Source organism: Staurois parvus, unplaced genomic scaffold (assembly GCF_062004578.1).
Source record: "Staurois parvus isolate SC_StPar_1 unplaced genomic scaffold, SC_StPar_1.0 ptg001434l, whole genome shotgun sequence".
NCBI lineage: Eukaryota > Metazoa > Chordata > Amphibia > Anura > Ranidae > Staurois > Staurois parvus.
The window spans coordinates 76,891-102,132 of NW_028319230.1; the positions used below are offsets into that span (position 1 = coordinate 76,891).

The 25,242-nt window shown below is 45.7% G+C and overlaps 1 protein-coding gene across 1 annotated transcript in view; it reads right to left on the reverse strand.

The window, feature by feature from the left end:
* Positions 1-1,969: 1,969 nt before the first annotated feature.
* Positions 1,970-25,242, reverse strand: part of LOC149435994 (gamma-aminobutyric acid receptor subunit beta-4-like) — a 48,396-nt gene continuing 25,123 nt past the window's right edge. The window contains exons 2-6 of the mRNA XM_089662178.1: positions 22,587-22,669; positions 18,998-19,138; positions 12,793-12,945; positions 9,841-10,097; positions 1,970-3,140 (exon numbers count right to left, since the gene is read on the reverse strand). Coding sequence (XP_089518304.1) covers positions 2,772-3,140; positions 9,841-10,097; positions 12,793-12,945; positions 18,998-19,138; positions 22,587-22,669 — 1,003 coding nt within the window. The 3' untranslated portion in view covers positions 1,970-2,771. The remainder of the gene's footprint in view (positions 3,141-9,840; positions 10,098-12,792; positions 12,946-18,997; positions 19,139-22,586; positions 22,670-25,242) is intronic.

Consider the following 25,242-nt stretch of genomic DNA (forward strand, 5'->3'; position numbering starts at 1 on the left):
TAAGTGGATATATAAAAACCAATTGTGGAACCTTTTTTTAACTTTTCTAACTAAAGTGGCGTGTGATTTTAAAGCTTTTTTGTTGGCTAAATGGGTAAAAGTGAAAATTTTCAGAATTTAAATGTAATATTTAATTTCATGAATTTTACTTAATTTAATTAATTTTAATAATTAAACAGAATGTGTTTACAATCATTTTAACCACTTCCAGTCCGGACACTTTCACCCCCTTCCAGTCCGGACACTTTCCCCCCCTTCCAGTCCGGACACTTTCACCCCCTTCCAGTCCGGACACTTTCCCCCCCTTCCAGTCCGGACACTTTCACCCCCTTCCAGTCCGGACACTTTCCCCCCCTTCCTGCCCAGGCCAATTTTCAGCTTTCAGCGCTATCACACTTTGAATGACAATTGCGCAGTCATGCAACACTGTACCCAAATGAATTTTTTACCATTTTTTTGAGACAGATAAAGCTTTATTTTGGTGGTATTTTTTCACCGCAGGGATTTTTATTTTTTTTTTGCTATGTAAATGAAAAAGTCCAAAAATTTTGAAAAAAAGTGTTTTTCGTATAAAATATTGCAAATAAATAATCTTTCATCATAAATCTTGGCCAAAATGTATTCCGTTATATTTTTAGTAAAAAAAAAATAAGCCAAATTAGTTTATAACCCAAAATTATAATTTTTAAACATTTTTTTACATTTTTATTTATGGGTTTTTTTTTTGTTTTTTTTTACATACTGTCACCCTAGCAGTACAGTGTCACCATGGTGACATTGTACTACTTGTGGGGGGTGATGAAGATTTTTTTTTTTTTTTTTACAGTGATTGCTTTTACACCCATATAGGATGTAAAATCAATAATTTCTCTTTCTCTCAGTCTGCATTCTTGAAGCCATTGAGAAATACTTGTGGGGGGTGATGAAGATTTTTTCTCTCTTTTTACACTGATTGCTTTTACACCCATAAAGTTTGCAAAAGCAATCATTTCTCCTTCTCTCTGTCTGCATTCTTGAAGCCATTGAGAAATACTAAGTGAGCTGTGATTGGTCACACCTTGTCACATGGTACAAGGCTGTTGTGAATGGCCTTGTAGCATGTGACCTCCGTGATCATTCACAGATTTCACACGTAGTAAGCAATGATGTCAGAAGTGACATCTTGCTTACTACTTTGCATGTGATCACTGATTGGCCAATCAGTGATCACATGATTGGGACCTCACACAGAGGTCCAGTACAGTGATTACAGCGGGCTGTTGTGAATAGCTTTGTCCCATGTGACCTCTGTGATCATTCACAATCACAATCCCAATCATTTCTCCTCTCTGGCTGCATTCTTGCACTCATTGAGAAGTACTGAGTGAGCTGTGATTGGTCACAGCTTGTCACATGGTACAAGGCTGTTGTGAATGGCCTTGTACCATGTGACCTCGGTGATCATTCACAGATTTCACACGTAGTAAGCAATGATGTCACAAGTGACATCTTGCTTACTACTTTGCATGTGATCACTGATTGGCCAATCAGTGATCACATGATCGGGACCTCGTACAGAGGTCCCGTCCGACGATCGGTGTTTCACTGTGTCCGGAGGACACAGCGGGCACCGGATCGCGCCCAGGGAGCGCGCACAGCTAGAAATGGCGGGTGCCGTTTATGAACGGCAACCCGCCCCTGGAGTGCCACCGTCCTGCCGTGGTTAAATGATAAAAAATATTCACATTATTAATAGCTAAGATGTTGTTATCTTTCACAAATCAAGAAAGAAAAAAAAAAAAAAAAAAAACCACACAAATAGGTAAAAGTAATGTTCAAACTGAGGTTGAAGAAGCGTAGCTACCAACTTTGAGTGAATCAAGGCCTTTTGCATCCTAATTCTTTACTTTCTATCTTTTAATATGTAAAAATTTGCATCTGCCAAGTTACATTTATATTTGGAAATACAGATAAAGGTTCGGTAGTCAGGTTGCATTTTAGGTCTAAATTTACTGAAAGACAGAAAATGCACAATTCTGTAAAACATATCATTTCGTTTCAGCTGTGCAATATGTATTATTGTTTCGATGACCCCCACCGAAAAGAATTGGACTAGCCCCGATAGGATGTTTTGGATTTGCCATGCCATTGTGTTTCATTTTATATTTGGCTCCCCCCCCCCCCCCCCATTTATTAATAAAATGTTTTCATCAAAGGCTTTCCATCAAGACATCAACTCCATCATGTGCAATTCAAGCTTGCAACTGGGAATATCCTGCTCTACAGAGTCATATCTGTGCCTTTTATAGCTCCACAATATGTAGCAATAATCATTTTAAACTGCATAAAGAGAGGAAATAATTGCCAGTATCGCCTAACCTTGCTCTGCTTACTCCTCATACTCTGTATTGGAGTATCTTAATTGAACACATTTTTTTTTTTTTTTTTATTACAATGATTAACCAAGTCGCGAGAAAAGGTTACATCCAAAAAAAAATGACTCACAGTACCCAGCCATAATCTACTTCCAGGTAAAATGAAAACTTTTTCTTTTTTAAAAAAAAGGGAAAAAACCTTTTAGAAATTTGATGAAAAAAAGTGTGACAAAAAAGTGCAATTCTCCTCCCCCCCCCTCCCCCTCTTTGTAGGATTGAATGGCTACTTCTGTGGCTGGCCCAGACATCAAACTGTGAAGCAAGAGAAGGGGGGGGGGGGTGAGAGATTTAGGTGAAGCTTGTGTCCTGTGGAAGGAAGGGTGTGCACAGCTTAGGGTGAAGGGCAATGAAAATGCTTCACTTGACATAGTACGACCAGTAAACCGCGTTAAACAATCCAAATGTGATGGGGAAAATGATCCTGGACCATTTGTCGATGGTGCTGACATCTGTCAGGTCTGGAATCTTAAGCTTTAACTTAGAAGAGCGTCGCCGGAGGCGGCAGTTGGCACGTCCACGTGTGGCTGCTAGAGGAACATGGCGCTCCAGGGGAGTCTGGCCAAAAGTGTCCCCTCTAGATGTTAGCTGTTTGCGGAACTGGATCCCTGAGGTGTCGTATGACAGGACGGAGTTCCGGGAATCACCAATACTGCTTCCCATCTCGGCTGACATCAACTCACTGCTCATGTCAAGGGTGCTAAGAAGAATGTTTCCATACGGGTCAACCTAGAGAGATGGACATGATTATCGGAATCACATAATACATATATGACACATGCAAATTTAGCTGAAACTGTGTCCATTTTTGCCTTTTCTTGCAGATGATACAGCTTTATATACAGTTGCAAGAAAAAGTATGTGAACCCCTTGGGATTACGTGGAGTTTTGCATGAATTGGGCATAAAATGTGCTCTGAACGTCATCTAAGTCACAACAATAGAAGAACACAGTCTGCTGAACATAATACTACACAAACATTAGATGTTGCCATGGTTTAATTGCACATAACATGTAAACATTCACAGTGCAGGGAGGAAAAAGTATGTGAACCCCTTGGGATTACGTGGAGTTTTGCATGAATTGGGCATCAAATGTGCTCTGAACGTCATCTAAGTCACAATAGAAGAACACAGTCTGCTGAACATAATACTACACAAACATTAGATGTTGCCATGGTTTAATTGTACATAACATGTAAACATTCACAGTGCAGGGAGGAAAAAGTATGTGAACCCCTTGGGATTACGTGGAGTTTTGCATGAATTGGGCATAAAATGTGCTCTGAACGTCATCTAAGTCACAACAATAGAAGAACACAGTCTGCTGAACATAATACTTCACAAACATTAGATGTTGCCATGGTTTAATTGTACATAACATGTAAACATTCACAGTGCAGGGAGGAAAAAGTATGTGAACCCATTGGGATTACGTGGAGTTTTGCATGAATTGGGCATCAAATGTGCTCTGAACGTCATCTAAGTCACAACAATAGAAGAACACAGTCTGCTGAACATAATACTACACAAACATTAGATGTTGCCATGGTTTAATTGCACATAACATGTAAACATTCACAGTGCAGGGAGGAAAAAGTATGTGAGGCCCTAGCTTAATGACTTCTCCCAGAGCTAATTGGAGCCAGCAGTGAGCCAACCTTGACTCCAATCTGTGTGATGATATTGGATGTGTTGCTGACAGCTGTCCTGCCCTTAAAAAACACACACCTGTTTTGGGTTTACTGGTTTCAAGAAGCACTGTCTGATGTGAACCATGCCTCGCAGAAAAGAGCTCTCGGAAGACCTACGATCAAGAATTGTTGACTTGCATGAAGCTGGAAAGGGTTACAAAAGTATCTCCTTGAGCCTCGATGTTCATGTGTCCACGGTAAGACAGACTGTCTACAAATGGGGAAAGTTTAGCACTGTTGCTACTCTCCCTAGGCGCGGTCGTCCTGTAAAAATGACTGCAAGAGCACAGCGCAGAATGCTGCATGAGGTAAAGAAGAATCCCAGAGTGTCAGCTAAAGACCTACAGAAATCTCTGGCACATGCTGACATTTTTGTTGACACATCTACAATAAGGAAAACATTAAACAAGAATGGAGTACATGGGAGGACACCACGGAGGAAGCCATTGCTGTCCAAAAAGAATATTGCAGCACGTTTGAAGTTTGCAAAAGAGCACCTGGATGTTCCACAGCACTACTGGCAAAATATACTGTGGACAGATGACACCAAGATTGAGTTGTTTGGGAAGAACACACAACACTATGTGTGGAGAAAAAAAGGCACAGCACACCAACATCAAAACCTCATCCCCACTGTGAAACATGGCGGAGGGAGCATCATGGTTTGGGGCTGCTTTGCTGCCTCAGGGCCTGGACAGATTGTTGTCATTGATGGGAAAATGAATTCCAGAGTTTATCAAGACATTTTGCAGGAAAACGTACGACCATCTGTCCTCCAACTGAAGCTCCGCAGAGGATGGGTGATGCAACAGGACAATGACCCAAAGCATACAAGTAATTCAACAAAACAATGGCTGCAACAGCACAGAATACACCTTCTGGAGTGGCCCAGTCAGGGTCCTGACCTCAACCCGGTTGAAATGCTGTGGCATGACCTTAAGAGAGCGATTCACACCAGACATCCCAAGAATATTGCTACACTGAAACAGTTTTGTGAAGAGGAGTGGTCCAAAATGACTCCAGATTGTTGTGCAGGTCTGATCTGCAACTACAGGAAACGTTTGGTTGAGGTTATTGCTGCCAAAGGAGGGTCAACCAGTTATTAAGTCCAAAGGTTCACATACGTTTTCCTCCCTGCACTGTGAATGTTTACATGTTATGTGCAATTAAACCATGGCAACATCTAATGTTTGTGTAGTATTATGTTCAGCAGACTGTGTTCTTCTATTGTTGTGACTTAGATGACGTTCAGAGCACATTTTATGCCCAATTCATGCAAAACTCCACGGAATCCCAAGGGGTTCACATACTTTTTCTTGCAACTGTATATGAATTTTACCAATGGTGGGCAAATTCTACAATGGGCCTTCTATTGATGAGCAGTTTTTCGGGCCTGCTATTCATGTACTGCCCAAGTATAAACATTTATTCACTATGCATAGATAGATGGATAGATGTAGGTGAAGTAACCTTGGAAAAACCCCAAACTCTTTCATGGTCAATCTAACTATCTTGCCTAAATGGCATCAAGGGCAAATAGGTGAAGCATTCTGCTTGCCTTAATGCCGATCAGGCTGGAAGTAAAGGAGGTGATCACTGCCAGGGACCACCTGGGTATTTTAGACCTGGAGAACAGTTGGGCATCATGATAAAATGTCCTCTTCCCACCTACAATGCTTAGGTCTACATGACAACAGAAGAGGGTCCTTTGTCTAACTTAGATCTAAATGGGACCGAAATCCCATATAGTCTCCTAAAATAAGACATCCTGGTCACCATCTTCCAATACCAACTCATTTAGCTATGTATGTATCATAGTTAGTCTGGCTGAAAAAAGACAAAAGTCCATCCAGTATCAGTTTGGTATCAGTTTATATCCTTATCTATTTATTCGCTTAGCCATCTACCATCTGACAACCATCCAACTGCCATTGATTTTACAACCATTCTTCTACAAAAGACCCCTCAAATCTTCTTATCAAACATTTTTTTTTTTTTACTATGTTCTACTTGAGTTGTGATCAGGGGCGGACTGACAACTCATGGGGCCCCCGGGCAATAGGGGATCATGGGGCCCCTGTGTCCTTGCCAAAATTCAAAAAAGCCTATGAAAAAGGTACCAGGGGCATCTCATGGGGCCCCCTAGTGACCCTGGGCTCTCAATAGGGGATCATGGGGCCCTTGTGTCTTTACCTAAACTCAAAAAAGCCTATGAAAAAGGTACCAGGGGCATCTCATGGGGCCCCCTACTGACCCTGGGCTCTCAATAGGGGATCATGGGGCCCTTGTGTCTTTACCTAAACTCAAAAAAGCCTATGAAAAAGGTACCAGGGGCATCTCATGGGGCCCCCTACTGACCCTGGGCTGTGCCCGAGTTTCCAAATGGGGGTGTACAATCTAAGGTCCCTAACTTACATTCATACATACACATACTTGGGCCAATTTAGACAGGAGCCAATTCACCTACCAGCATGTCTTTGGTGTGTGGGAGGAAACCGGAGTACCCAGAGGAAACCCATGCAGGCACAGGGAGAACATGCAAACCCGAGTACTGCCAGGCGGAATTGCTAACCATTTAGCCACCAGTACAGTCCATTTAACATGATTTCCTATGAGACACATTCACATCTCCGTGTTTTCACCCGGTGCGTCTTTTGGAAAGGGTCGGGGACTTTTTTGAATGCAAAACGTTGCGTTCTTGGTTCTATAGACTTCGATGGAAACACTACAGAAAAGCATGTATTGTGTTTTTGCTGCATGTTTGCCACTTTTTGATGCTTTTTGCATTTTAAATGGGCCTAGCAACAAGAAAAATTGAAAAAAAAAATAAAAAAAAAATGTAACGCATCAAAAACGTGGCAAAAACATAACGCAGAAATGGGTCAAACGCCACCTGCATAAGTGTGAACCTAGCCTAATGCCATACACTGCATGCACGAGATCCTGCAGCTTAGCTTTGAGATCTACCTCAAGGCACTAGCAGGGGCGGACTGACAACTCATGGGGCCCCCGGGCAATAGGGGATCATGGGGCCCCTGTGTCCTTGCCAAAACTCAAAAAAAGCTTATGAAAAAGGTACCAGGGGCATCTCATGGGGCCCCCTACTGACCCCGGGCCCTCGGGCAGTGCCCGAGTTTCCAAATGGTCAGTCCGCCCCTGGTTGTGATATGCCTGGCCTGAAGAAGTGTCTGTATGTATACCTTGACATGTATTACCAATGTTGTAACCTTGTTATACCTTCAATAAAGCCCTTTTCTGATGATACCAACTCAACATTGTGTCCATCTTTAAATAATCTCTAATAACCCACTCCTTTTGAGCACCTATGAGTTACATTTTTTAAGGCCTGCTATTTCTATCCCTTGTTACATAGTTAGTCTGGCTGAAAAAAAAGACAAAAGCCCATCCAGTTCAAACATTAAAAACAAAAAAAGTTATAATCCTACACCCACAGTTGATCCAGAGGAAGGCAAAAAACCCAGCAAAGCACGATCCAATTTGCTCCTGCAGGGGAAAAAATTCCTTCCTGATCCCCCGAGAGGCAATCGGATATTCCCTGGATCACCTTTACCTATAAATGTTATATCCAGTTATATTCTGTGTATCCAAGAAAGAATCCAGGACTTTCCTACAGCAATCCACTGATCTGGCCACAACCAACTCTGGAGGGAGTCTATTCCACATTCTCACAGCTCTCACTGTGAAGAAACCTTTCCGTGTTTGGAGATAACTCCTTTTGTTGGAGTTTGTTTAGGAAGTACTTCTTATGTTCAAAAAAGTGTTTGTACAGCCAAAACTTTTTAACTTTAGATTTTTTTTAGATTTTTATAATTAGAACCCCAGTCCAGTTTATAGGGTCTGGATATACAAGGATGGAAGCAACAGAAGCAGAATGTTTAAAGTCCAGAGTTTGGTTTAGTCATACTCTTATATCATAAAAATTCAACATGTTTCAGGGGTTCAAAGGATACCCCTTCATTAGGTCTACAAATAACACATATTGCATTATTGACTGCTATGGTATAGGACAGCTCGGGGGCCATATGTGGCCCCCTTCTTGCCTTTATCTGGCCCTTGGGGGACTTTTCCCTCCACTGATACAAGACATTATTCCTCCCACTGACACCAATATTGGGGCAATATTCCTGCTACTGACACCAATTGGACACTATTCCTCACACTGACATCAACAATGGGACACTATTCCTCCCACTGACATCAACAATGGGACACTATTCCTCCCACTGACACCAATAATGGGGCACTATTCCTCCCACTGACACCAATGATGTGGCACCATTCCTCCCACTGATACCAATGATGGGGCACTATTCCTCCCACTGATACCAATGATGTGGCACCATTCCTCCCACTGATACCAATGATGGGGCAATATTCCTCCCACTGACACCAATGATGGGGTACTATTCCTCCCACTGACACCAATGATGGGGCATTATTCCTCCCACTGATACCAATGATGGGGCACTATTCCTCCCACTGATACCAATGATGTGGCACCATTCCTCCCACTGATACCAATGATGGGGCAATATTCCTCCCACTGACACCAATGATGGGGTACTATTCCTCCCACTGACACCAATGATGGGGCATTATTCCTCCCACTGATACCAATGATGGAGCACTATTCCTCCCACTGACACCAATGATGGGACACTATTCCTCTCACTGATACCAATAATGGGGCACTATTCCTCCCACTGACACCAATGATGTGGCACCATTCTTCCCACTGACATCAACAATGGGGCACTATTTCTTCCACTGACGTCAATAATGGGGCACTATTCCTCATACTAACAGCAATGATGGGACACTATTCCTACCACTGACAGCAACAATGGGATATAATTCCTGATACTGTCATCAACAATGGGGCACTATTTCTTCCATTGACGCTAATAATGGGGCACTATTGCTCACACTAACAGCAATGATGGGGCACTATTCCTCCCACTGACACCAATGATGGGACACTATTCCTCCCACTGACACCAATGATGGGGCACTATTCCTCCCACTGACATCAATGATAGGGCACTATTCCTCCAACTGACACCAGCGATGGGGAACTATTCCTCCCACTGACACCAGCGATGGGGAACTATTCCTCCCACTGACACCAGCGATGGGGCACTATTCCTCCCACTGACACCAGCGATGTGGCACTATTCCTCCCACTGACACCAGCGATGGGGAACTATTCCTCCCACTGACACCAGCGATGGGGAACTATTCCTCCCACTGACACCAGCGATGGGGCACTATTCCTCCCACTGACACCAGCGATGGGGAACTATTCCTCCCACTGACACCAGCGATGGGGCACTATTCCTCCCACTGACACCAGTGATGGGGCACTATTCCTCCTAATACCAAAAATGCAATGTTTACTCCCACTGACACCAGGACAATTTCTAATTTCAAATGCCACAGTCTAGCCCCCCTAAAGTCTGGAAAACATTAAACTGGCCATTTGTTTAGAAAGTTTGGAGACCCCCCGGGATAGAAAATTGAGTGTAACTATGTAGAGATATACCATATAATATTAGAAAGTCTAGGGCAGTACAAAACCTAAATACACCACTGGGTAGACGTGACAACCAGTGATTGATGTCTCGCAAGCCAAGAATTAGTCTGGATCGGTCAGATTTGTAGCTAATGAAATATCCAAGAAATGTGTGACACCATTTTCTAATAAGGGCCACCTACCTGTTCTCTTATTCTCCTTTCTTCATAGCGTTGCCGTTCATTAATCGATTTATTTGTTCGCTCGTTTAATTTCTTCTGCTGCTGAGGGCCCCGGCCAAAGAACACATAATTTACAAAAGCATATTCCAACAGAGCCAAGAAAACAAACACAAAGCATCCCATAAGGTACACATCAATAGCTTTCACATAGGGAATTTTTGGCAGGGTTTCCCTCAGGTGGGTATTAATTGTAGTCATTGTCAGTACAGTAGTCACTCCTGAAATACAGAAGAAACACATGAATTAGAACTGGACTTGTGCAAGTCAGACTTGGTTCTGATCAGGGGCGGACTGACAACTCATGGGGCCCCCGGGCAATAGGGGATCATGGGGCCCCTGTGTCCTTGCCCAAACTCAAAAAAGCCTATGAAAAAGGTACCAGGGGCCTCTCATAGGGCCCCCTACTGACCCCGGGCCCTCGGGCAGTGCCTGATTTACCAAATGGTCAGTCCGCCCCTGGTTCTGATGCATATACAATGGAGTTCATCTTCTTTCAAAGGTCGCTCATACGTAATGAAGGTATTGTGTAGGTGGACCTTGTTCCGGACCTATGCTGTTACCTCTTTGGTCATAACGAAAAGAACACTCAACAGATGATAAACAATGGGTACTGAGACGTTCATAATCACTTAAAGGTTTTTTTTAATTCATTTTATTTGTTAGGAGCCTCAAATATAGCCAATTTCAGAGGAAAAGCTTCCCAATTCTGAAGGGCTTGACCAGTAGATGTAATTGTATTAGAATCACAATGAGATGCAATAGAAGACTTATGGTAGGGCTTGAAAAAGGCTATTATCTCTTGATGGCACTAGGAATTGCTGGCTTTATCAAGGTCTTCTATTGCATCTCATTGTTATTCTAAAACCATCTAATTCTCAAGTCCTGAAGAAGGGGGAAGCTTTTCCCCAGAAACACGTTGGTTGTATTTGATGCTCTTAACCAGTAAATGTTTCAAAAAATACCTTTAAGTGATAAGAACTTCTGTGCTGGGCCTTTCTAAGTACCCATCCCGGAGTTTATTAGTAGAGGACTGGGAACATTTGGCCTGGGGGGGGGGGGGGGGGGGGGGTTGAACGTACAACCAAGTATACCCTTCAAGAGACAGATGAAGAAAGTCTACCATCCAAAGCATAGCATAGTGTTGCAGTGCTTAATGGGCATGGCAAAAGGTGGATGTTCCTAAAGGATATCATTTATTCTTTCATTGTCTCTTTGCTCATGAATCCTCTTCATGGAAAGGGCAGATGAAGAAAGTCTACCATCCAAAGCATAGCATAGTTTTGCAGTGCTCAATGGACATGGCAAAAGGTGGATGTTCCTAAAGGTTATAGTTTATTGTTTCATTGTCTCTTTGTTCATGAATCCCCTTCATGGAAAGGGCAGATGAAGAAAGTCTACCATCCAAAGTGTAGCATAGTTTTGCAGTGGTTGGTGGACATGGTGAAAAGTGGAAATTCCTAAAGGATATGGCATTGAGATATGGACCTTCCCTCAAGTGACAAAAGTGGTGTCCTGTTGGACCCTCAGAAAAGGTATCTTAAAGAACTGAAAGGATGGGAGCACCACACTAGTGCTTACAGTCCATAAAAGATTTTATTCTGCAACAAATCCAGAGTGTTTCGGAGACTCAACACTCTTCCTTCATTGGGGCTTTTACAGCAATCACCATGGGGTGAGGGATACTGTCCTAGACTGTAACCTGGAACCCAAGTAGAAATGCGGCTCTCAGAATTCAGTCACATGATAGCTGAATGCCTCAAAGGAAGTTAGTGCTGGAAGACTTCCTTCTACTGGAGGCTGTGATGACAGATATGAATGGGGAGAAGGTAGCTATATAATGGCCATAATATATATAATAGCTTCTATTGCATCTCAACCACAATGAGATGCAATAGAAGACTTATGGTAAGGCTTGAAAAAGGCTATTATCTCTTGATGGCTTTATCAAGGTCTTCTATTGCATCTCATTGTTGGTTGTATTTGATGCTCTTAACCAGTAAATGTTTCAAAAAATACCTTTAAGTGATAAGAACTTCTGTACTGGGCCCTTCTCAGTACCCATCTAGGAGTTTATTAGTAGAGGACTGGGAACATTTGGCCTGGAGGGGGGGGTGAACGTACAACCAAGTATACCCTTCAAGAAACAGATGAAGAAAGTCTACCATCCAAAGCATAGCATAGTTTTGCAGTGCTCAATGGACATGGCAAAAGGTGGATGTTCCTAAAGGTTATAGTTTATTGTTTCATTGTCTCTTTGTTCATGAATCCCCTTCATGGAAAGGGCAGATGAAGAAAGTCTACCATCCAAAGTGTAGCATAGTTTTGCAGTGGTTGGTGGACATGGTGAAAAGTGGAAATTCCTAAAGGATATGGCATTGAGATATGGACCTTCCCTCAAGTGACAAAAGTGGTGTCCTGTTGGATCCTCAGAAAAGGTATCTTAAGAATTGAATGGATGGGAGCACCACACTAGTTCTTACAGTCCATAAAAGATTTTATTCTGCAACAAATCCAGAGTGTTTCGGAGACTCAACACTCCTCCTTCATTGGGGCTTTTACAGCAATCACCATGGGGTGAGGGATACTGTCCTAGACTGTAACCTGGAACCCAAGTAGAAATGCGGCTCTCAGAATTCAGTCACATGATATCTGAATGCCTCAAAGGAAGTTAGTGCTGGAAGACTTCCTTCTACTGGAGGCTGTGATGACAGATATGAATGGGGAGAAGGTAGCTATATAATGGCCACCAAGTGTCATTTGCTGGATTTCCTGCTCTGATCAGTCTTTGAATGGTAAAATATCTCCATCAGGGCCACCACCCCAACATGCCTTGGTTGAATTCTCCTTCTTGTCCTCCCCTGGCTGTACCGTATTGTCCTACCTGAACTTTTCTTTTATAACATGAGTACGTACCTAACGCCACCCTAGCTGCAGAAGCATCGTAGTTGATCCAGAAGGATACCCAAGACAGTATGGTAATCAAGATGGATGGCATATAGGTCTGAAGAATGAAATATCCAATGTTCCTCTTAATACGAAAACTCAGTGACAAACGGGGATAGGAACCTGGAGAACAGAACAGATGGTAAAAATGGTTATGTAGTAGATAGAGAAGGCTGATTATAATTATAATTATAATAATTATTTGAGCTTTGTCTCAATTTTAATTCTTTCCTGTATATGTTACATTTGTAGATGGAGTAGGGAGGGGTTATATCCCCTGTCAAGTATTTATTGCTATCCACCCCTTTGCCAGGGTCCCTTCACTAAAGCATAGGCTCATAGGGGTCCATGCAAACTTCAGGATGGAAAGCAAACAGGAGACAAGAATCTCTATTCTTGCCCTGAAAGCGCTCAGCTCTGAGCACTTCCGGGTTCAGAACTGTCAGATCTGTCAGTAGATTGACTGCTACTGCACTCAATCTATTTAGACAGAGTACAAAGGAGGCATGAAGAGCATAGGAAAATATCTGTAGGACTGAACAGGGACTGTGGCAAACTTGCCCAAGTACAATAGAGAAGATTCACAGAAACCACACAGCTGAGAACTTGTTGGGTCAGACAGAGAAAAGGCGGGAGGGGAGCTGGGAACTGACACACAGCTATGGTGCACAGCTTTGGTAGGGCAGAAGACCTGATTTTTCACTGCTGCATTTAACCACTTCCCGTTTGGCCCATGTACATAAACGACAGGAGCGCCGCCGGAACGGGTGGACGTTTTGAAACGTCCACTCGCTCCGGCGGCGCTCCCTATCGGTCATTTATCCATTGCCTGTGCGTGTTCCCATTGTCAGTGCACGCTGTTGTCCGGAGGACAGATGAATACATTTTGGCCAAGATTTATGAAGAAAGATTATTTATTTGCGAAATTTTATAAGAACACTTTTCTTCCAAATTTTTGGACTTTTTCATTTACATAGCAAAAAAAATAAAAATCTCAGTGGTGAATAAATACCACCAAAATAAAGTTTTATCTGTCTCAAAAAAAATGCTAAAAAATTCATATGTTGCATGACCGCGCAATTGTCATTCAAAGTGCGACAGCGCTGAAAGCTGAAAATTGGCCTGGACTGGAAGGGGGGGGAAAGCGTCCGGACAGGAAGGGGGTAAAAGTGTCTGGACTGGAAGTGGTTAACAAATGACTTCGAAATGAAACACATTTTTCCATCGCGCGTCTCTAGTCATGAACACTAGAACCTATTGCAACTCCACCTTTTACTACAATATACACTCACCGGCCACTTTATTTGGACTACCTTGCCAGTACCGGGTTGGACCCCCTTTTGCCTTCAGAACGGCCTTCATGGCATAGACTCAACAAGGTCCACCTTGTCATTACCGGGTTGGACCCCATTTTGCCTTCAGAACAGCCTTCATGGCATAGACTCAACAAGCTCCACCTTGCCAGTATCGGGTTGGACGCCCTTTTGCCTTCAGAACGGCCTTCATGGCATAGACTCAACAAGGTCCACCTTGTCATTACCGGGTTGGACCCCATTTTGCCTTCAGAACAGCCTTCATGGCATAGACTCAACAAGCTCCACCTTGCCAGTACCGGGTTGGACCCCCCTTTGCCTTCAGAACTGCCTTCATGGCATAGACTTAATTAGGTCCACCTTGCCAGTACCGGGTTGGACCCCCTTTTGCCTTCAGAACGGCCTTCATGGCATAGACTCAACAAGGTCCACCTTGCCAGTAACGGGTTGGACCCCCTTTTGCCTTCAGAACGGCCTTCATGGCATAGAATCAACAAGGTCCACCTTGCCAGTACCGGGTTGGACCCCATTTTGCCTTCAGGATGGCCTTCATGGCATAGACTCAAAAAGGTCCACCTTGCCAGTACCGGGTTGGACCCCATTTTGCCTTCAGGACGGCCTTCATGGCATAGACTCAACAAGGTCCACCTTGCCGGGACTGGGTTGGACCCCCCTTTTGCCTTCAGAACGGCCTTCATGGCATAGACTCAACAAGGTCCACCTTGTCATTACTGGGTTGGATCCCAATTTGCCTTCAGAATGGCCTTCATGGCATAGACTCAACAAAGTCCACCTTGCCAGTAGCGGGTTTGGACCCCCTTTTGCCTTCAGAACGGCATTGCAGGGATTTTAATCCCTTGGCGCTGGTGCCTCCCGGCCCTGTAAGGGGTTTGTGATGCCGGAAGGCGGGGCAGGGGTTTGGGTCATGTGACCACCAGTAAATGTGCCGGGAGCGCAGAGGGCAGGGGCGGACTGACAACTCATGGGGCCCCCGGGCAATAGGGGGTCTTGGGGCCCCTGTGTCCTTGCCCAAACTCAAAAAAGCCTATGAAAAAGGTACCAGGGGCATCTCATGGGGCCCCCTACTTACCCCGGGCCCTTGGGCAGTACCTGAGTTTCCAAATGGTCAGTCCGCCCCTGGCAGAGGGTGCGCGCTCTCGGCACATCCATTCTTTATATTTGATACGCAAATATGCGGCCCCTCTGCGCCAAGGCCCAGATGCCAAGAGGCTGTATATTTCACTCGGCGTCTAGGGGTTAAAGTAAAACTCTAGGCAAAACTTTTTTGTTATCATTTTGGATAGAATAAAGGAGGGTCAGATTTTTTTTTTCACCATTTGTGTCCCAGTGCTATGATTTCCCTTCACTTCCTGTCCCATAGCCAAATAGGAAGTGGGAGGAAATCCCTGCAAATTAAGGGAATCCCTTGGGGATCCCCCCAGGTCACCGGAACTAGTGTCCCCATTGGAAGATTTCCCCTTCACTTTTCTGGAGACAACCCAAAATTTGAGATTTTCTTTTACTTTCACTGGTAATGGCGAACAGGACAAATAAAATCTTTCTAATGGGGGGGCCACAGACAGCAATAAAAACTGACGGGGGGTCTGGTCCCTCTCCACTCCATCCAAAACTAAAAAAAAGCTTATATTTAGTTATACTTTAAATTAACCCCTCGCCCTCCTGAGGATTTACCCCCCTTCCTGACCACGCCTCTTTTTGCTACTTGGCACTGCACTAATTCAACTGATAATTGCGCGGTCATGCAATGCTGCACCCAAACGAAATTTACGTCCTTTTTTTCACACAAATAGAGCTTTCTTTCAGTGGTATTTGATCACCTGCGCGCTTTTTATTTTTCACGCTATAAACAAAAAAAGGCCAAAAATTTTGAAGAAAAACACTATTTTTTATTTTCAGCTATAAAAAATATATAGTAAACTCAAAGTTAGTTATAAATTTAGGCCAAAATGTATTCTGCTCCATGTTTTTGGTAAAAAAAAATCCCAATAAGTGTATATTGATTGCTTTGTGTGAAGTTATAGCGTCTACAAACTATGGTATAGATACTGCAATTTACGCCATTTTTTTGCTATACAGCGCTGCGCTAGTTTAACGGACAATTGCGCGGTCATGCAATATGGTACATAAATGAAATTTACATCCTTTTTTCCCCACAAATTGAGCTTTCTTTTGGTGGTATTTGATCGCCTGTGCGGTTTTTATTTTTTGCGCTATAAAAAAAAGGCTGACAATTTTGAGGAAAAAAAACAATATTTTGGACTTTTTGCTATAAAACATGTCCAGTAAAAAAAATTTAAAAATCAAATTTAGTCATAAATTTCTGCCAAAATGCATTCTGCGACATGTCTTTGCTAAAAAAAAAACCCAATACGTGTAAATTAATTGGTTTACGTGAAAGTTATAGCGTTTACAAATGGAGGGAAAGATACTGGGATTTTTAGTTTTTTTTTATACTAATAATGGCGGCGATCAGCGAATTATGGCGGCGATCAGCGACTTATGGCGGGACTGCAGGGGACATTCTGACACTGGGGGGGAACTGACTTGGGGTCACGGACATCCCCAGTGACACCAATACAGTGATCAGTGCAAAAAAAAAAAACACTGACACTGTACTAATGGCACTGGGGAGGAAGGGGTTAACTTTATTATTCAGGGAAAGGGTTAACTGGGTGAGGGGAGTGTTCTACTAGGGGGCGGGGTGTGTACTGCAGGGAACACCGCTGATTGGGAGAGAGAAACTCTTCTGTCCCGATCAGCATGTCAGGAGCTGTCAGGGAACTGACAGAAAGCACAGCTACTGCAGCTGTGCTCTCTGTCAGCGATTGCCGCCGATCGCCGGGACATAGCCGGTAACAACCGGCTGTGACCCGGCGACTGACATCCGCGGCTGTGATGGACGGGACAGGTAGGGCGGCGGAGCGCCTCGCGCGCCCCCTATCTGTTTAACATTTTAAAACGTGCTTTTGCCCAGCCATGCCACCCTGCCGCCATATTTATACAGTGGCTGGGCGGCATGTGGTTAAAACATGGCTCGTGTAGAAATTGTATATGTTACATTATTGTTTGCTATATTTGTCCATGAAAGTGGATTTACCCTCGCCCTCCAGAGGATTTACCCCCCCTCCATTTTTTACGATACAGCGCTGCATTACTTTAACTGACAATTGCGCAGTCATGCAACCCAAATGAAATGTACATAATTTTTTTCCTACAAACAGAGCTTTCTTTTGGTGGTATTTGATCACCTCTGCGGTTTTTCATTTTTTTGTGCTATAAACAAAAAAAACTGACAATTTAAAAAAAACCAAACCAAAATTTTTGACTTTTTTTATAAAACATATCCAAAAAAAAATTTAAAAAAATAAAATGTCTTCATAAATTTAGGCCACAATGTATATCTTTGCTAAAAAAAAAATCCCAATACATGTAAATTCATTGCTTTACCTGAAAGTTATAGCGTCTACAAATGGCGGTACAGTTACTGGAATTTTTATTTTTTTATACTAGTAATGCGATCAGCGACTTATGGCCATTTTTTGCATTACAGTGCTGCATTACTTTAACTGCCAATTGCGCGGTCATGCAACGCTGCACCCAAATGCAATTTACATCCATTTTTTTCCCACAAATAGAGCTTTCTTTTGGTGGTATTTGATCGCCTGTGCGGTTTTCTTTTTTTGCGCCATAAAAAAAAAAGACTGACAATTTTGAGAAAATAAAATATTTTTGACTTTTTGCTATTAAACGTGTCCAGTAAAAAAATTTAAATAATCAAATTTCGGCATAAATTTTGGCCAAAATGTATTCTGCTCCGTGTCTTTGCTAAAAAAAAAATCCAAATAAGTGTAAATTAAATGGTTTACGTGAAAGTTATAGAGTTTACAAATGGCGGTATAGATACTGGGATTTTTATTTTTTTTACACTAGTAATGGCGGCGATCAGCGACTTATAGCGGGACTGCGGCGGCCATTCTGACACTGGGGTGGAACTGGCTAACTGCCACTGACATCCCCAGTGACACCAATACAGTGATCGGTGCTAATAAAAAGCACTGACACTGTACTAATGGCACCGGGCAGGAAGAGGTTAACTTTTGGGCGATCAAAGGGTTAACTGTGTGCTTTTACTAGGGAGACATGCTGTGCAGAGAGATACAAAGCAGCATGTCCTTGCTGGCAGGAGAGAGACCTGTATTGTTTACACACAAGTCTCTCCTCCTGTCAGCTTTGCATGGTGATCGCCGGGTGCCGGCAGGGAATCTCCGCTGGGACCCGGTGATTGACACGCGCACTCCCTACCCGGAAATGCAAATCACGTACCAGGGGCGGACTGACAACTCATGGGGCCCCCGGACAATAGGGGATCATGGGGCCCCTGTGTCCTTGTCCAAACTCAAAAAAGCTTATGAAAAAGGTACCAGGGGCATCTCATGGGGCCCCCTACTGACCCCGGGCATTCGGGCAGTGCCCGAGTTTGCAAATGGTCAGTCTGCCCCTGGTGTGCGTGTTCCACTTTAAGCACACTGCTTTGTATGGCTTTGATATGCAGAACCATACAAAGCAGTGTGCAGGATCTGACAGGGGAGAGATCTGGAGATACTCGGTGGTAACCGGCTAGGACTTGGTGATTGGCAGCCTAGGCCGTGAATGGTGGCGGGGGTAGGGCCCCCTACCCGGAATTGCATAATCACATATATATACACGTGATTTTGCACACCCGTTCCACCCAGTAGCAGTATTTCTGATGTAGGGCGGAGTGGAACCTGTTAAATAAGATGGAATAAAACTGATAAATGACAATACTTTTTTTTCTAGTCATCTCTTCTCTATGTTCTCACCAGTTGTAAATACAACTTTCTTAGTAACCAGTCTGGTTTCAATAATAGTGAACTGCGGCAATTCCAAAGCAGACACCCCAGTCACGGCCACTTCTTCACCCCCCTGCCAGAAGAATTCAATGTCGTCCGTTGTGTAACCATCTGCAGAAAAAGAAACAAAGAAACAAGATTCAGCACGCCTAAAAGCTTTACATGGAAACTTTGTTTCAAATATTTGTGAAATAGTTCCCATACAGGGTAACAAGGCAAGTATGTAGTGCAACGTGCAATGTTTGTTACAGTGACAGCTAGCAGAAGTAAGGTTCTGATTGGTCCCCCTGTATGTAGGAATGTAGCCACCCTCCATGGTCCCCCTGTATGTAGGAATGTAGCCACCCTCCATGGTCCCCCTGTATGTACGAATGTAGCACCCTCCATGGTCCCCCTGTATGTACGAATGTAGCCACCCTTCATGGTTCCTCTATATGTAGGAATGTAGCCACCCTCCATGGTCCCCCTGTATGTAGGAATGTAGCCATCCTCCATGGTTCCTCTGTATGTAGGAATGTAGCCACCCACCACTATCCCCCGGTATATAAGAATGTAGCCACCCTCCATGGTCCCCCTGTATGTAGGAATGTAGCCACCCTCAAAGGTCCCACTATATGTAGGAATGTAGCCATGCTACATGGTCCCACTGAATGTAGAAATGTAGTCACTCTCCAATGTCCCACATTATGTAGGAATGTAGCCACCCTCCATTGTCCCCCTGTATGTAGCCACCATACATTGTCCCCCTGTATGTAGCCACCCTCCATTGTCCCCCTGTATGTAGCCACCCTCCATTGTCCCCCTGTATGTAGCCACCCTCCATTGTCCCCCTGTATGTAGCCATCCTCCATTGTCCCCCTGTATGTAGCCACCCTCCATTGTCCCCCTGTATGTAGCCACCCTCCTTGGTCCCCCTGTATGTAAGAATGTAGCCACCCTCCTTGGTCCCCCTGTATGTAAGAATGTAGCCACCCTCCTTGGTCCCCCTGTATGTAAGAATGTAGCCACCCTCCTTGGTCCCCCTGTATGTAAGAATGTAGCCACCCTTCATGGTCCCCCTGTATGTAGCCACCCTTCATGGTCCCCCTGTATGTAGGAATGTAGCCACCCTCCTTGGTCCCCCTGTATGTAAGAATGTAGCCACCCTTCATGGTCCCCCTGTATGTAGCCACCCTCCTTGGTCCCCCTGTATGTAAGAATGTAGCCACCCTTCATGGTCCCCCTGTATGTAGGAATGTAGCCACCCTCCATGGTCCTATTGTGTGTAGGAATGTAGCCACCCTCAAAGGTCCCACTGTATGTAGGAATGTAGCCATGCTACATGGTCCCACTGAATGTAGAAATGTAGTCACTCTCCAATGTCCCACATTATGTAGGAATGTAGCCACCCTCCATTGTCCCCCTGTATGTAGCCACCCTCCATTGTCCCCCTGTATGTAGCCACCCTCCATTGTCCCCCTGTATGTAGCCACCCTCCATTGTCCCCCTGTATGTAGCCACCCTCCATTGTCCCCCTGTATGTAGCCACCCTCCTTGGTCCTACTGTATATGTATGGATTATTTTTGGAGAATAAGATAATGTTTTGTGTCATTTTCAGTTTACTAGGCATATTCATCTATTTGTTCCATTGACTGCTGTCTACGAGACAGAAAGTAATGGGAAATACATCATTGTAAAGCTGTGACCAGAAAGAAATGGAAGGATAAATGATCTGTTGGGGACACCCATTTTAGTGACAAATTTCTTGTAATTTGGAGACTTCCTATAAATTCCTCCCAATCACAGCCTGCTTCTGGCACACGCCCCCTCCCAATCACAGCCTGCGTCCGGCACATACCCCCTCCCAATCACAGCCTGCCTTTTGAGCACACCTCCTCCCAATCACAGCCTGCCACCGGCACACACCCCCTCCCAATCACAGTCTGTGTCTGGCACACCCCCCCTCCCAATCACAGTCTGCCTCTGGCACACCCCCCCCCCCTCCCAATCACAGCCTGCTATTGGCACACACCCCCTCCCAATCACAGCCTGCTTCTGGCACACACACCCTCCCAATCACAGCCTGCGTCTGGCACACACCCCCTCCCAATCACAGCCTGCCTTTTGAGCACACCCCCTCCCAATCACAGCCTGCTTCTGGCACACACCCCCTCCCAATCACAGCCTGTGTCTGGCACATACCCCCTCCCAATCACAGCCTGCTTCTGGCACACCCCCCCCCCTCCCAATCACAGTCTGCATCTGGCACACACTCCCTCCCAATCACAGCCTGCTTCTGGCACACCCCCCCCCTCCCAATCACAGCCTGCTATTGGCACACACCCCCTCCCAATCACAGCCTGCTTCTGGCACACACCCCCTCCCAATCACAGCCTGCGTCCGGCACATACCCCCTCCCAATCACAGCCTGCCTTTTGAGCACACCTCCTCCCAATCACAGCCTGCCACCGGCACACACCCCCTCCCAATCACAGTCTGTGTCTGGCACACCCCCCTCCCAATCACAGTCTGCCTCTGGCACCCCCCCCCCTCCCAATCACAGTCTGCCTCTGGTACACACCCCCTCCCAATCACAGCCTGCCACTGGCACACACCCCCTCCCAATCACAGTCTGCCTTTTTGTTACACGCCCCCTCCCAATCACAGTCTGCCTCTGGTACACACCCCCTCCCAATCACAGCCTGCCACTGGCACACACCTCCTCCCAATCACAGCCTGCCTCCAGCACACACCCCCTCCCAATCACAGTCTGCCTTTGGCACACGCTCCCTCCCAATCACAGTCTGCCTCCGGCACACACCCCCTCCCAATCACAGCCTGCTTCTGGCACACGCCCCCTCCCAATCACAGCCTGCTTCTGGCACACACCCCCTCCCAATCACAGCCTGTGTCTGGCACATACCCCCTCCCAATCACAGCCTGCTTCTGGCACACCCCCCCCCCTCCCAATCACAGTCTGCATCTGGCACACACTCCCTCCCAATCACAGCCTGCTTCTGGCACACCCCCCCCTCCCAATCACAGCCTGCTATTGGCACACACCCCCTCCCAATCACAGCCTGCTTCTGGCACACACCCCCTCCCAATCACAGCCTGCTTCTGGCACACCCCCCCCCTCCCAATCACAGCCTGCTATTGGCACACACCCCCTCCCAATCACAGCCTGCTTCTGGCACACACCCCCTCCCAATCACAGCCTGCGTCTGGCACACACCCCCTCCCAATCACAGCCTGCGTCTGGCACACACCCCCTTCCAATCACAGCCTGCGTCTGGCACACACCCCTCCCTATCACAGCCTGCCTCAGGCTGAACAGACTGTGGAATATAGGCACATGGTGTGCCTGCACAGTGTCCTGTAACCCCCTACTATCAGGAAGAAGGGATGCCTGGTCACATGCCAGAACATTTTAACCTTGTAAATGATGTAAGAACGATCAATTCTGAAACTAAGCAAACCCGGTTATGGCAGCGGCATAGTTATAACTGTAATAGAAGGTGTCCGTAACATTGTACGTTCACAGCTCCTTTATATGTCATCCTCCATGACAACACTCACAGCTTTCTATCTCCAGGGTGCAGTTCTGCTGGTCCAGGGGATATCTGCGGAGATCCATCATACAGGCAGCTGTTGTTGTAATTCTGTGAACAAAGTACAAGTTAGTTCATCAAGTTCAAGTTCTTTGAATTACGGAGGCTCAGCATCACATGCAGCCCTTACCTAGGGCGGTCTGCACACAAATACAGTCCTCTTACACATCTCACTTACAGTATATGTAAACCCACTAAAATCTAATACAAACAGGCTGATGTTAGTTCAAAAAGTATTTCAATATTTTTTAAATTCGCAGCTTCGATTCATTTAATGACTGGTGATCCTGCCACAAAGGTCCTAGTTTAGGCGCTTCCTGTTATAGATAGTGGTGAAATCTGTGCTTGGGATCTCTGACTACCAAAGCTGCTGCATCTACAGTATATCAGCATGATATGTCGGCAATCAAACATCACAACTGCAACGCTCGCAGGGCCGTCTTAACGCACAGGCAAACTGGGCACTGCCCAGGGGCCCCAGATGTATAGGGGGCCCCTGCAGTCCCCAGCCTCAGAGTGCTTCCTCTTCATTGACACCACCCCCCATTGACTTCTCTATCACATCGAACAACGCTACCATCAAACCTGCCCCGCAGGCCAGAGTACTTGGTGTCTTCTGGACCAACCTATCCTTCCAGCCCCAAGTCCAATCTTTAACAAACTCGTGCAGACTCCACCTCCGCAACATGCAGACTCCGCCTCCGCAACATGCAGACTCCACCTCCGCAACATGCAGACTCCACCTCCGCAACATCGCCAAAATCCGTACGTTCCTAACCCCAGAAACCACTAAACAGCTCATCCACTCCCTCATCATATCACGACTCGACTACTGCAACTCCCTCCTCACCGGCCTGCCTCACCGCTGGCTATCCCCTCTTCAGTCCATCCTGAATACGGCTGCCAGACTCATTCACCTTTCCAACCGCTCCATCTCCGCCACCCCCCTCTGCCAATCCCTCCACTGGCCTCCACTCAGTGTCCTCCACCCCCCTCTGCCAACCCCTCCATTGGCCTCCACTCAGTGTCCTCCACCCCCCTCTGCCAATCCCTCCACTGGCCTCCACTCAGTGTCCTCCACCCCCCTCTGCCAATCCCTCCACTGGCTCCACCCCCTCTGCCAATCCCTCCACTGGCCCCCACTCAGTGTACTCCACCCCTCTCTGCCAATCCCTCCACTGGCCTCCACTCAGTGTCCTCCATCCCTCTCTGCCAATCCCTCCACTGGCCTCCAATCAGTGTCCTCCACCCCTCTCTGCCAATCCCTCCACTGGCCTCCACTCAGTGTCCTCCACCCTCTCTGCCAATCCCTCCACTGGCCTCCACTCAGTGTCCTCCATCCCTCTCTGCCAATCCCTCCACTGGCCTCCAATCAGTGTCCTCCACCCCTCTCTGCCAATCCCTCCACTGGCCTCCATTCAGTGTCCTCCACCCCCCTCTGCCAATCCCTCCACTGGCCTCAATTCAGTGTCCTCCACCCCTCTCTGCCAATCCCCTCCACTGGCCTCCAATCAGTGTCCTCCACCCCTCTCTGCCAATCCCTCCACTGGCCTCCACTCAGTGTCCTCCACCCCCCTCTGCCAATCCCTCCACTGGCCTCCACTCAGTGTCCTCCACCCCTCTCTGCCAATCCCTCCACTGGCCTCCACTCAGTGTCCTCCACCCCCCTCTGCCAATCCCTCCACTGGCTTCCGATTGCGCAACGGGTCAAATTCAAAATCCTAACACTGACGTACAAAGCTGTCCACCATACTGCCCCGAACTACATCACTGACCTAATATCCAAATACCACCCAACACGCACACTCCGCTCCTCACAAAACCTCCTTCTCTTCTAGTTCCCTGGTCTCCTCCTCCCATGCCCGCCTCCAGGACTTCTCCAGGGTGTCACCCATCCTCTGGAACTCCCTGCCCCCAACCCATCAGATTATCACCTACTCTCCTCTCCTTTAGGCGCACCCTGAAAACCCATCTCTTCAGGGAAGCCTACCCCACCCCCTGCTAACCTGCCGACCTCCTCCACTCTTCCTACCACTCCATCCCCCACAGTTATCTCCTCCTGTGCCACCATCCCCTCCCTTCTAGATTGTAAGCTCCAAGGAGCAGGGCCCTCAATCCCCTCATGTTTTGCATTGTATGGTATTGTCTGTCACATGTTCTGTCCCCCTTTGTAATGTACAGCGCTGAGCGAACTATCGGCGCTTTATAAATACTGTATAATAATAATAATAATAATAATTCATCTCCAGTGCAGCCAAGGCTGCAGAGAAATGGATTGGGAGATCCATGTCACCGCTCCCTTTCTCTGTCCCAAAAGTGAGACATCAGGGGTCTGTTTAGACCCCTTATATCTCAAAAAAGACAGCGTTGTGAAAAAAAATTTACAAAATTGTAAACAAATGTTAAAAAATTGTTTAAAAACATTTTTTAAATGTAACATTTTTTTTTTAATTTTGTAAAAATTAAAAATGAATACAGGGGAAAAGATGTTTAGTGTATACGGGGGGGGGCGGGGCAGTGTGTGTGTAGGGGGTGGGAGAGTGTTTACAGGAAGTTAATTTAACTTGGTATAACTCCCTGGTTGTGTTTATTTGTCATTTTTAATCAGACTAAAAAGTCAAGCT